A 14,485-nucleotide genomic window follows, 5' to 3' on the forward strand; every position below is an offset into this window, starting at 1 on the left:
TTTAGGCCTTCTCAACCTTTTCAATTCAACTAGCCTATTCTTGCTCTGTAAGCTTTGCTTGAAAACTAGTGTTATAATGGTGATGGGTAAGCTGCCCAAAATTCTCTAGTGATGGAGTTATCCTTGAACCTTTTTACCACAATTAGGACGACGTGTTACTAAATACCAAGAATCATCCTAACTTGTTAGATAAATTCTTTTATATGCATGAATGAATAGATGAATGCATTTATTAGATGTGATACGTAACAATGCATGGATGAAGAAATGAATGCATGAATGGATGCATAAGTTAATGTTTACCCCATAATGATGCATGAATGAACAAATGACTACCTATGTTAACATAAAAATTTAATGACACATGAATGGATGAATAAATGCATAAGATGCTAGATACATAAAAATTTAATGATGTATGGATGAATAAATTTATAAATGTGTTAATGTTTGTCACATAACAATGCATGAAAGACTGAATAAACCCAAACTATTACAACTTTATCACAAAATTCATACTACAAAAGTTTCTTCTTATGTCTTAACTTGGGTTACATTCTAACAATAAGTAAACATGGCTCTAACCTCAAAATGGTTTCTTATGATTCATTATATTTAAGGGTTCATTAAATGTGGGGGTTTGGATGTCTTGACAATCTAAACATCCTCAAATTGCTCCTTACATTATCCCTAAATTGACAATTAATATGTCATCCACATATAGACATATGATAACACCTTTTCCCTTTTCAAACTTACTATAGACATATATATCAAATTCGCTAATTTTAAATCCATTAGCAAACACAAAATCATTTAACTTTTGATGCCATTGCTTATGAGCCTATTTAAATCCATATAAAAACTTAATTAATTTATACACTTTCTTTTTTTGTCTTGAAAGTCTAATAAAGCTTTTCGGTTGTTTCATATATACTTCCTCATCTAATTCACCATTTAAAAAGGTTGCTTTAACATCCATTTAATAGATTTCAAGCTTATAAATGGAAGCCAATGCTATAAGCATTCTTATTATAGCGATTCTTGCTATTGTTCCATGGGTACCAAAATAATGAATACCATGCTTTGTGTAAAAACCTTAACAACAAGTCTAGCTTTGAACTTATCTATAGTTCCATTGACTTTTTTTTTTTTTTTGAAAATCCAGTTGTAACTAATGGATTTGCAACAAGGAGGTAGATTAACTAAGATCCATATATTGTTCCCCATAATAGAATCCATTACATCATCTATAGTTTTTTTCCAAAAAGCTACATCTTGAGACTTCATTGCCTCTTCAAATGTCCTAAGATCAAATTTCATATTGAAAATATATTCAATATGTTTGTTAATTATTTCTCTTGTTCCTTCAACTAGGAACATGTAAAATTTCAAACTAAAGGTTTTAACCTTTCTTACTCTCTTACTTGTTCTAGATACAAAATTATCTTCTTTTTCAATAGAAGTTATCTTTTCTTGCTCTTTTGAGTTATCTAGAGAAATGTCTTTTGAACTAGATTCTAGCTTGAATCTATAATTCATCAAAGAGAGCATCCTTAAATTCAATTACCATATTAATAGGTATAGAGTTATTTGATTATATCACCATGAAACTATATGCATTGCTATATTTGTTGAGCATAGCCAATGAATATACATCCAATTCCCTTTTCACCTAATTCTTTCTTTTAGGTTCAAAAACTCTTACTATTGCTCTATAGCCTTATACCTTAAGACAATTTAAGTGAATCTTTCTTTTCTTCCATAGTTCATATGGGATTAATTTGTCCCTTTGTTAGTAACCCTCTTTTGGATAGGACATGAAGTTAACAATATCTCACCCCTAAAAACCTTGTCCTAAATCAGAGTATGACAACAAAGTATTAACTATTTTGGTCAATGATCTATTTATCCTTTTAACCACACTATTTTATTGTGGACTATAAAGGGGTGTAACATCATGTATAATTCTATTAGAATCAGAGAAACTATGATCAAAATATTAACCTCCCCTATCAGTTCTCAAAGTCATAACATTATAATTATAATGTAATTCTACTTTAGTTTTATAAGTTTTAAACTTATTTAATGCTTCATCTTTAGAATGCATCAAGTAAACATAGCAATATCTCGAGCAATAATATATAAAAATTATAAAGTACTTTTTACCACCTATAAACGAGTACTATGCAAATCATATACATCACTATGTATTAATTATAGGATTTTAGAACTTGTTTCAACTTTATGAAAAGATTTTCTAATTATCTCAATAAGCATGCGTATTCTACATTTTCCATCATTTCTTTTGACACTTGAAATTAAACTTGATTTAGACATTCCATTCATTCTACTATAATGAACATGTTCTAATCTATAATGCCAAATATCAAAAGAATCAAAAAAGTAAGCATTATTATTATTATTATTATTATTATTATTATTATTATTAATCATAATAGGCGGCGGTATTAGCATTTCCCTTTCTTTTTGATGTAGCAATTCCCTCGTGTTAGCATTACTTATTGAACAAAAAGTAAAGATAAAGCCCGCATGCGTGCTATCTGATCATGCTGAGTTGTGAACATGTGAAAGTCCTGATATATGATTTAAAACATTGAATGTTGAACAAGGCTGTCAAAGGTTAGGCCGTGCTGTGCTCATTTTTGAGCGAGATCAGAAGAGAAATTTTTTTTCTTTCAAAGACCCATTCTCATGCTGCCACAGCAGAATTCATCCCAAAAAAAAAAAAAAAAAAAAAGAAAATCAAAGTCAACAACAGTGGCGTTGATTCACATTACACTTATCTGCTTGCACAAGTTGTTGAGTTCAGATACCTCAATAATTTTCCCTTGCACAAAGTCTTTAAATGCCCCTTACTCGATTCTATCGAAGAAAGAAAAAGCAAAAGAATTCAAACTTGTCCTTTATTTTTGTACAGTGTAATTTTGTCACTATATTTTTTAATTATATAAAAAATAAAATATTTGATAGAATATTAATAATTTTTTGGATGATATATTATTTTATGCTTAACTTTTGATAATTTTTGGATCAAATTCAATAGTACAGTGATAAGATTGAATCTATCCAAAGATTATAAATTTGACCCATCACTTTAATAAAATGATAAATTTAAACTTGTTCCAAAAAAAAAAATCTAACTAAACCCACCACAACGGTCAGTTCGGTTAACAAAGAGGTGAGTTCTTGTGAGACTATTTTGGGAATTAATCTTTGCAGGAAAATACTAGGCCTCATGCTACTACACCAATAATGGACCTCATTTTACTTTTCCTGCATGCCGTTTCAAGCGACAAAAGCCTATAGAGTTGCTATGATACGATATAATGGGTAGAATAACTAATGCTTTATCCTTCTTCAGCATTTGGCCTTTGGGGCTTCGAATCATGATAGTTTTAAATGGCAACAAAGGGATCCATACGAGTTAAAACTTGTCAGACTTTATTTTATGCATAATAGTTGGGTAGTCTATTAAACTTCTATAAACGTGAATAAATGATTATAATTCATAAGAAACCACCTTAATTTCCCCTAAAGATTGAGACAGAGTAGGTGGCAGCTCGGTGGCTTTTCAGCAACACACAAAGACAAGAGTGATGGCATTGGCATGGAGCGATGGGCAGCAGCTGCAATTCAATTTCACTATTACATTTGTTTTGCTTTAATTTACATCACTTATCTCAGCCACGCGAGAATCAATACCATTTTTTTTCTTTCAAAGTCCAAAAAAGAAAAAGGTTATAGATTTTAAGAATAGCTAACAAAACAAACAGAAGTAAGCTCTCTACTATTTTTATTTGTAAATTTAACATAATGTGTTTGGGATTATCTCACAGCAACTGGTCAAAGAATCATCTGATAAAGTTATGGAACTTCAGCTTTATAATGTACTTTTATCTTTTTTAGGCCAAGCTCTTTATAATGTGAATAATCTATATTTGGAGGGCTTCATTCAGACAACCCCAACGCTAAAAGACTAAGAGACGTCCCATTCATAGAACCAAATAATTGCTGCGGTAGAAAGTATGGAGAATGTCCCCACTTCAGAATATGCAATGTATTTAGCCTTAAAATACGGTGGAATTTGGAGTGCACTTCACTCAAAAGTCTTTGATACAAGGATGGCTCTCTCCAAAATGAAAGAAGAAAGAAACAATAATAATGCCATTATAATATTTTTGGCAAAGAAAAGAAGTGGAAAAATGAGAATGACATAAAAACTTGAACATCAGGGCAGAGGCCAGAAGGAGAGAGAAAATCAAAGAGATTTCTTTCGATAGAAAGTATATGGCATTTAAGATTACAAATATATCCTATAAATTATGACGAGAGAATATAAATGAAAAACATGAAAAGAATAATCAGGATACAGGCTTTGTGTCACCGGTCAAAACTTAAGTTTCGAATTCGTGCGATTTCGGGATCCGAGCATCCACTCATCCGACACCTCAAATCAATCTACCTGTCACGATTCGTATCCTTATGAGGTATTGTCCGCTCTGACCCCTGGTCTTACAGTTTTATCCTACAAAATGCGCCTCACAAGGCAGAGGTGATGTAAACCCTTTTATATCTCAATGACCCTCCTATTATGTTCGATGTGGGATTCAAGACTCTTCCTTAAATCCGTGACATAAATCCGTGACATTCTTCCCCACCCCACCTCGTGACGCTCTCGTCACGGAGGCTGATTACCCTACTTACCGCCCTCGAGATGCTTGACGTGGATCAAACGGTTTAGGGTTGGCTTTGATATCACTTATCACGGGTCGAGACTTAAGCTCCGAACCCGTGCGACTTTGAGACCCGAGCATCCACTCATCCGACGTCCCAGATCAACCTACCTGCCACAGTTCACACCTTTATGAGGTATTATCCGCTCTGAACCCTCATGAGCTCATAGTTTTGTCCTACCAAAAATGTCGCATAAGACAAAGATGATATAAACTCTTTTATACCCCAGTGATCGTCAAAACTCTTCCTTAAGTCCATGACAACTACATTCTTGCAAATGAAGGTTTCTCACATTGTCAGCAATAACAGCATGGCCTACTAGGTGAAGTCGTTTGACAACCGAAAAGAATTTCCAGCAGAGAAAGCAAGTCTGTCAGCATGCATGAAGTTCAAAGAAATGATGACCACACCAGTTAACGTATATCATCCAAAAACGAAGTTAATTATCCAATCACAAGTTCACCCACAGTTTCTCTACGGCAAAAAGTGTAATCAAGTTTGTTGAATGATTACATTGAATCCTTGGAAGTCGGGTAGGGGAATGGGGCAACAGGCAGAGTTTCAAAGAGGATTGTGCGGACGGAAAAACGAATATTTTTGTTATCAAGAATACAACATCCAAGGAGATGTATGAGATTGAGGAACTATACTAAAGAAGGATTCATTTATGAAACCTATAAAAAGATCAATATAAAAGTCTGGTGCACAATCCTAAGAATGAGACTAATCAACTGTAAATATCAATGATGAAAAACTGGCAGAATTCATGGCAAGACACCGGAAATTGGCAGCAACAGAGAAGGATTTTATCAACAGGAAAACCAGTTAAGGGCATAATGCCTGTCGAAGGGTCAATAAGAGGAGGCAAGGATCCTCATAAATGTCTTTCCGTTTTGAGAGTATTGCCTGACTTAAAACGGAAAATGTAACTTTGCCAAATCAAACAGTGAGATAAGTCTCCTTATTTCAGGCACTTTAGTCTTGTTTTGGGTAGAGACTTGAAGAGTCCATCCATGGGGAATTCTTTCTTCCATGTAATGGATCATATACGAGCTTCTATCAAGAATTTATTTTTGCAAATATATGTCTCTGCATACCGAATACCATAGGAACCCTGGATCAAGAACAATGTAAGAAACAATTAACTCGAAGCTTTTGTATAACCATTATCAAGTAACTGATATATGAACAATACAAAGCACACAATATTTGAGTTTGAGCTTTTACAGTATAACCTTCAGATGACTTTCATTTCCTATGACCATAACAACAATATGACATACACAAGATAGTAAAAGACCACCAGAGTTCCTTATTATCTTTCAGGAATACATATCACAAACCAACACCAATAAAAAGGCAGACATTAAAACAGAATTTAAAGATATCAACCAAACCCTTCTTTCAAAATTGTAGTTGCTTTCCTCTTAACTGATTTATATTGGCTGTGAAGTTCTGATTTGTGGCTTCATGTTATCACTCGGAAGTTGAGAAGATGCATCTGGCAAAACTACTGCAGCGGCTGCAGTCATGGTTTGGTACTGAGAAGGCATTGTGGGTGCCAGAGGCTGAGTGTAATATATCTGAGCATGTGCAGGATCCGTGAATTCATAAGCATATGTGGCAGTTGCAGCGGAGGGAGGTGCAACAGATTGTGATGGATGATGAATTTGAGAGTAACCCACATATTGTTGCTGATGCTGACTATTTGGCACTTGAATCAGCTGCGGAGTACCAGTAGTTGTTGTTCTGTATACTCCTGTGGCACCAGCCATTTCAGGTTTGGCAATAGGAGCATTTCTGTATGCTACAGGAGGAGCCATGGTAGGATTGGGAGGAGTCTGCGGACGGCTAGATGGGATTGCAGTAGTGGCTTCATTAATAGTAGGTTGCTGGACAGGCAAGTTGAAGGCTTGGGGTTGCCTCGCAGGCACATAATACAGGGGATATTGCTGATCAATCTGTGTGTGATGATGATGGTGTTGCTGCTGAGAGGGGAATACAGGGTAATAAGCTGAGATTGGCACCGCCCCTGTGGGGTGATGATGAATGTAATGTGGTGCACCAGCATGTAAGAATTGCTGTTGTTGTTGTGGTTGTTGCTGTTGATCAAATTGAGGTTGCTGAAATATATAACCAGACTCCTGAACTGGTTGTTGAATCTGAACCCCAGCGATTATGTTGGGGTCAGAGATATTAAGCTTTGTATCAACTGGGTTTGTAGGAATCCTATTAGCCCCAGATGGGATTTGAACAACTGGGTCTTGATAAATCACAGGTTTTTGGCGTGACAATGGATTCGTAAAACTACTGTCACTGCGCAAATTAAAAACACACACACACACACACACACACACACACAAAAGAAGAAAACCAATCTCAGCTACTTTTTAAAAGTAAATCCAAGCAAGATTAAAGAAAGAAACAAATTCAAGGATGATGAAAACAGTACCTTGAGACGGAATCCGGAGAAGCCAAATCATGACCACTGCTAGACTTCTGTTGATTCTGAAGAGGCAAACCCTGAGGCTGTGACTGTGGAGGTGGTGGTTTCCTATACCCAACAGGAATCCCATGATCCGATCTCTCATCATCCGAAAAACCCCGATTCATATACTCCCCAGGAACCACACCTGAACTCAAACCCACCCCACCGCCAGACACAGGTATGCCCACCGGCATCGGAGGCGGCGATGACAAAGCCACAAACACTTCATCCTGCAGCTTCACCCCTCCACCAGAAGCAGCAGAAGCAGTCACAGTAAATTGAGCAAACTGTTCCTCAATCCCCATAATTTTATGATCCTTCTGATCCTCGGCGTGGACTCGAATAGGAGGCAAGTTAGCAAGAGAAGGAGATGAAGAAGTTGAACCAAAAGAAGAAGTAGTTTCAAGCATAGGAGAATCAGGAACCGAGTGAACATCTTGACTTTTCAAATTCATATTCTTCTGACTGCCACTACCTTCATCTTTCAAACCAACTTCAACAACATTTCCCTGACGATCGTCATCCAATCCCAACAAACAATTCACGTTCGTCGCCGAATCCGAAAACCCTCTGTCCAACAACCCTGTCCCATTCAACGCGTTAAGAAACCATTCATCAGACTTCGTGGAATTGTTAATAATCGGCCCAATTGAATGGGAAGACACCGGGATCCCCTCCGGATTGAGAGGGAAAAGAAATAGGCGAATACGGGAGGACTTGCTTGACGGCGTTGTTTGGGAACAAGTACGGTCGTATTCATCGATCATGTTTTCAAGGTCTTCATTGGTTGTAACGGAGATGAGAGAGTCGAGGTCTTCGGAGGGAAGTTGGTACTTGAGGGTAAAAGGGCGGCCCTGGAGAAGAGAAAGGGAGAGGCGGTGGTGGAGAGAACTGAGGGAAGTGTTGCGTTCCACGACTACCATACGAGTGTCTCCACCGATATAACATAAGGCTTTGTCGTGGGGACGAGGGACGATGGTGCCTCCATAGCTACACATGAGCCGGACCTTTGAGTGGAGAGTAGGGGGAGGAGCTGGGTCGTCCCATGAGTCCGTGTTGCGGGATCGTGGCGAGGAGTCAATAGAATCAGGATAGGTAACAGGGATGGCAGGTGCGGTTGTGGTCGTTGAGGTGGTGGTAAGAGGGGGAGCCGCCGCATGTGGCGGAGGCGGGGGTTCCATATTGGGGATTTGGGGGGGTTTGGAAATAAAGAAAGAAGAAAAGAGAAAAGGCAGGGGCCTGAGGTCGCTGAAATTTGATGCTCTTATAGTTACTCAACATTTGGTTTTGCCTAGCTGTTCATTTCTTTTTTTTTTTTTTTTTAATTTCAATCAATTTGTCAGAAGTTAAAATCTTTCTCACTATTCACCTACTTAGCTACGCTATGAAAATACAGCACCATAATCTATTTTTCTGTTTTTACTTATCAATTTATTATTTATTAGCATTACTTTTGTAATTTATTATTTTCGCCTACATTAGCTATTTATGATGAAAACTCATAATTAGCGATATCTCCCATCAATGCATTGATCATAATTAGTTCAAAACAATACATAGAATATCATTTTCTAGATTATTAATGATAAATTTCCAAATAAAATCTTTATACATTGAAATGAATAAAATTATGACCATTTTTTAAAAAAATAAAAAAATTTATTTTTATTAAAAAAAATATTTGATTTACAAAATCTAAGATTTCATATTTTTCGTAATATGATTTTTGTGTTTGTTTTACGAAATTTATAATACTTTTCTCATGTCGAAGTTCAATATTTCCAATAGTATCAAAAATAAAATAAATAGCCTAAAATAAAAAAATTCTCCTCTATTTGAAGTTTTCTTAAATTCCTAGTAGTATGCAAAATATTTTATTTTTACTCTCAATAACTGATATTTACGATCTATTATATCATTTAATATCATAAACCTTATATCATAAATGAAGACTCAATTTAATATGAATAGAAGCATTCAAAATCTTAATGTTTGACATCTAACATTGCGTATGAAAAAATATTATTTTATACATAATAGAAATTAAATAAGTTCTTTTAGTTTATTTTTAATTAAAATTTTATAATTAATTTGATTTTATTTAATAAAATAATGAAGAACTAGTTAGGAGGGGCTTTGACAAAGAGAAAAGAAAAAGAATGAATCTCATTAATTTAATAACTATAACATCAATTTTTTTTTTAAAAAAAAAGTAAGTTCTTTATTTTTACAATATTTCGATTCACAAAAATAACTTCTATTGACGCATTTTTTAAATTGAAAAATAAATAAAACAAATATTCATATACAAATCTTAAAAAAAGTTTATTTTTATGTTTATTTTTATTATTTATAAGTAAATTTTTATAAATAACACAAATTTTAAAGGAATTAAAAAATAATTAAACTTTTCAATACAGAAAGAAAAAAGTGTTTTAACCAGGTTGCCCCATCCCTTAAAATAATTAATATACTTATATTGATTTTTAGTAAATTTCATATAATCTAAATGCATACTATTCTTTCTGTTTCAAAATAATTATCCTATATTGACTTTTTTTTTTTTATCAAAGTAATTTTACTTTGACCTTATTTTTAAAAATAAAATATTAAATTAAAAAATAAAAAGAAATATGTTTAAAAAATTTGAAACTCAAAGTTTACAAATCTTATTTTTAATTTTCTTATTTTGTTAAAAATAATGGTCAAAATTGAGTTAATTTAAGCAAAAAAATCTATAAAGGACAACAATTTTAGAATAAAGAGAGTACTATATGTTAAATTTATGTAGGAGATGATGTTTGAAATATTAAGCACCATCTATTATCATAATAGAATATAAAATTTACATGTTAAATTTATATATAGTAGATAAAGATTGAAAAAGTAGATGCCATTTATTATCGTAATAGAAAGTGTAAAATTTACATGATAAATTTATATATATAAATAAGTTACAAGAAAATAAAGTAAGTTGCACACGATACAAATATATAAATTAATTTAATTAAACCACTTATAAGTTAAATAAAATATATTATGAAAATGTTAATAAATCAATTATTTAAATGATTTTGTCAATGTCAAATGCTATTCATGTGTCATAAAAAATAATATAGTAAAAGAATTCATTAGGTAATATTATATTTCATGAACCAAACATAAAAATTTTATATTCTTTTATGTTAAACCAAACACAGTAATCTTTCATTCCCCAAAATTTGTCTAAGTAAGATGATTATATGAATGCAATACTTGATTATGATTATAACTTCACAAAAAAGTTTAACATATATACAAGTATTGTAATAACTAAAATCAAATTGATAACTATCCAATCAGATTCTTTTCTTTTTTTTTTAACCAAACCTATTTTCTTACTATATTGTACATGTTCATTTTCTTTGAAAATTGTTACATGCAAAATTAATTACCATAATTAACTTAAATATTTTTTCATTTTTCATAATTTAAAACTATCATGTGAAAAGGTTAGAAGATTTCAATTTATCATATCAAAGTCTTTACTCTATTATAGTAAAATCTATTTTTTATTTAAAAAAATATAACTTTTGATGATCTGTTTTACTTTAATACTTAAAATATCAAATATGATATGATAATTTGTTAACAATGTAAAATTTTAATGATTTTGTTTATATAAAAAACTTTATTAGTGAATTTATAAGTAGAAATTGAAAGACTAATTGTTTAATTTTTATTTTGTTATACATATATTTATACATTAACATATTTATAATTGTAAATTTTATTATTATACGTTGGATCTAAATTTTTTTTATTATTAGTAAATTTGATATATTTTGAAAAAAATTATTGTTATAAAATATTATTTCAATCTCTTCAAAGTTAAATGAAGATCCCCACAGCTAAAAACAAATATTTTTTAATATAACATACATATATTAAAAATTGAGTTAAATAATAAAAAATAATTTTAAATAAAACTAAAATATCCAGAAGTATGTCACTCACTTTAGTGGCAAAAACCCATTAACTATGAGGTCTAGATATAGAAAATCAACTTCAGAAAAACGCGTTTTCGTGCTTTTGGGGACAAAGAAAGAAATTGAAAAATTAAAAATAATCCTTAACTCCAAAAAGCAGAACTTCTACGCAACTCCGGCTCCACGCCCACGCCTGACGCGATGGTTCTGTGCCTTTTTTAAATTAGGTCGAATTGTACAAATCATACTTTTTTACTCATGTGAAATGGTGGATTTAGTACCTACACATTAATCCATCAAAACCAGGTCCTTTTCATTTTGTAAATTGATAAATTAAATCTAATTAAAAACAGAGTTAGGAGTGCCGTTAATTATGCTGATATAGTTTTTTTTTTTTTTGTTTTGTTTAGGACCTTAAAATATTTGATAATTACTTTAAAATTTTATTATTATTTTAGAGTATTGAATTTCATAAAAAAAATAAATTCTCTCAATGTTTTATTTTTTTTATTTATAAAATTCAAAATAAAAAATTTATTTAAAAAAAATCAAATTTTTTATTATTCAGACTAATAAATATTGGTAATTATACTGATATGGTTATTGATTATAATGACACGACATTGATCCATTTAATATGTCAGTTTTACAAATGTTTCATCTTTCATGGCAATTTAATTTCCTTAGTATTAAATACTGAAAATACACCTCATTCACCTTCTTCAGTTTCTATTCTCTCTTTAAGAAACCTAACCCTAGCTGCCTCTCTCCTATCTCATCACTCTTTACCAATCCTCTCTCCCTTTCCCATACTCTCTTTAGTATCTTGTTTACTTCTTTCAGCAGCTAAAGCGTGCCTCGTCTCTCCTTTTATCTCGTATAATCATGTCCTTTTCTGTTTTTCCTCAACGCCATCAGAGTTATCGCCAGTTGTGGTAAACTCTCTGTTCTTCATTTTTTTTTTCTTTCCTTCCTTTCTCTTCCGTCTAGCTAATCTCCATTTAATCTCTTCTTTTTTTTTCCTTCTCCTTTCTCTTCTTCATTGACCAGATCTCTTTCGAGCTGAGACTCCCTTTCTTTTTTTCCATTACATTCTTCTCTTTCTAGTCGAAACCAGATACCCTTAACAAACTTTCATTTTCAAAATTTAAACTTTTGGTTTGAATTTTTGGAAATTGTATTTTCACAGTTGATTTTTAAAAAAAATTAATTTATGAAATTTATAAACCCCTCTCATTTGGTTTATTCTTTACATCCTTTTGTTGGTTTGAATCACTGAAATTTGTCATTAAGTAAGTGTTCTGGGTTGATGAATGAACAGGTTAAAGTGTTGGTTGAAAGGTGTTGTTCAAGGTAGATGAATTGGGTTCAAATGACAAAGCAACCACTGCTCTATAAAACGACAAAAAAAAAATTTCTGTCACTTACCACTTACGATTGAAGGTTCATTAACTTCCATTAAAAGCGCAAAAGAAAAAGTCTCGGGAATTCAAACTTCTTAGGTATGGCAAAGTGACAAACATTTTTTCAGGTCTATTGTAAAGTGGCAAATTGACTACTCATGAAAGATAAATATGCATAAAATTATTTATGCTTATGCCATGGTGGCTTGCTTGTGTTCTGGCTTTTGGGTTACAATTTTTGAGTTTCTTTTTAATGTAATTTTCGTTTTTTTTTTTAATTTTTTATGCAAGAAAAAAAAATTACCGACTTGGCTTTTTTATGTAAAATGATTAAAAAATTTTCAACGTCTCCAAAATAAAATTTCATGTCATCGATTTTAATTGAAAAAAAATTTCAAAAATGCCATATCAGATTGGTCAATACCAGCACATTACAGCCAACACCCTCGACAACAATATTAAGTGCTTTCATTTAATTTCGTTTTCCATTTGAACTCAATTTAATAATTTCATTTAAGGATTCAATTTTCATCGATTAATGTGTAAGGAAAAAAAACCACCCTCCTATAATTTCCAAGCTGAGACCGCAAATGCGAGGGAATGAGTCACAAGACCCCACGCGCTGAAACTCAAATTGCCATTGGCTAGACTGCGCGAGAAATCATAGGAGGTGACGCGCGTGGGAACTGTCCGACGGTGGTCATGAATAGAAGAGATGCAAGCGCCGTAAAATCGCAGAAGGTTTAGCCAAATGCTACCGCAACGAAAATCAAAGCATTAAAAGATTAATAAACTGCGAATGTTGAAAATTAAAGAATAAAAAAGCAGGCGCCACCTGTGTTCTGATTTCTGAATGTTCAACGTTTAATTTTTCAGAACCTGCATGTCATATTTGATTTGTTTTTACTAAAATATAAAAAAATCTCGCGAAATATTATTATTGCATTTAAATAAAATTGTCAATTTTTATTATTTTATTATTTAAGTTTTTATATGATTATTATATTTAAATAAATTCTCAAATCTTATTTTCGTTACATAAAATTAGCTTTTTTAAATCATATCATGCAGGAAATATTTTTATTATTTTCATAATTTAAAATTAGTTTTTTAATTAGCCTTAATTTTTTATAATTCTTTAATAAAAGAATATGCAATTTTTTATTGTTCTATTATATATAATCATATGTTCATAAATACTAAAATACAACTAAATAACAGTATACACATTTTGTAATACTTGTTCAAAGCCCAAGCTTTTGTAAATTTTCAAAAAGACTATAAAAATTTTTCTTTTTCATAAAAAATTATTTTATCCAATTCATTTACTAAACAATGAAAATTATGCTATTTGTTTTTCTTGTTCAATCAAAAAAGCAAGGTTCAATTTTAAATAGTCAAGATTTTTACTGCTGGTCTATATATTTTTTTAATGTCGGGAATGTTGTTATTTACATTTTTGGATTCCTCATTTGATGTTGATACAATACTTTTAGGTTTTATATTCTTTCTGCTCTATTATACTCTTAATTATGGTTGGATATTTATAGCCATTTCACTACTTTAAAAAAATTTTACTTTAGCTTAGTATAAAGAAAATAGTTAAGATTAATAATTCTTTATATGTTGATATGGATATATAAAAAAAATATATCATTTGATTAAATTGTGAAAGATATTTATATTAGTAAAATATTCTTAAACTATTAAATCTTATAAAACTAAACCAAAAATAAAACATCAAATAATAATAATAATAATAATAATAATTTCTTATATATATTTAATTGAACAAAAAAAATAATTATTGATTGGTCATGACCATTCATTTTTTTTATTAGTCCTTATTTTTTACATATATCAAATCT

At 31.5% G+C, this 14,485-nt stretch overlaps 1 protein-coding gene across 1 annotated transcript; it reads right to left on the reverse strand.

The window, feature by feature from the left end:
- Positions 1-5,889: 5,889 nt before the first annotated feature.
- Positions 5,890-8,479, reverse strand: LOC111287300 (uncharacterized). Its single transcript, XM_022877753.2, has 2 exons — positions 7,211-8,479; positions 5,890-7,074 (listed from the first exon to the last, which is right to left on the reverse strand). The coding sequence occupies exons 1-2, from the start codon at positions 8,425-8,427 to the stop codon at positions 6,195-6,197; spliced, it is 2,097 nt and encodes a 698-aa protein (XP_022733488.2). The 5' UTR covers positions 8,428-8,479; the 3' UTR covers positions 5,890-6,194.
- Between the last annotated feature and the right edge of the window lie 6,006 nt (positions 8,480-14,485).

Source organism: Durio zibethinus, chromosome 4 (genome assembly GCF_047325235.1).
Source record: "Durio zibethinus cultivar Kanyao isolate XHJ-2024 chromosome 4, ASM4732523v1, whole genome shotgun sequence".
Taxonomy (NCBI): domain Eukaryota; kingdom Viridiplantae; phylum Streptophyta; class Magnoliopsida; order Malvales; family Malvaceae; genus Durio; species Durio zibethinus.

Coding starts and splice junctions, on each gene's coding strand:
- LOC111287300 (XM_022877753.2), bottom strand. CDS start 8,427: ATGGAACCCCCGCCTCCGCCACATGCGGCGGCTCCCCCTCTTACCACC. Junction 7,075..7,210: donor TCTCCGGATTCCGTCTCAAG/GTACTGTTTTCA, acceptor TAATTTGCGCAG/TGACAGTAGTTTTACGAATC.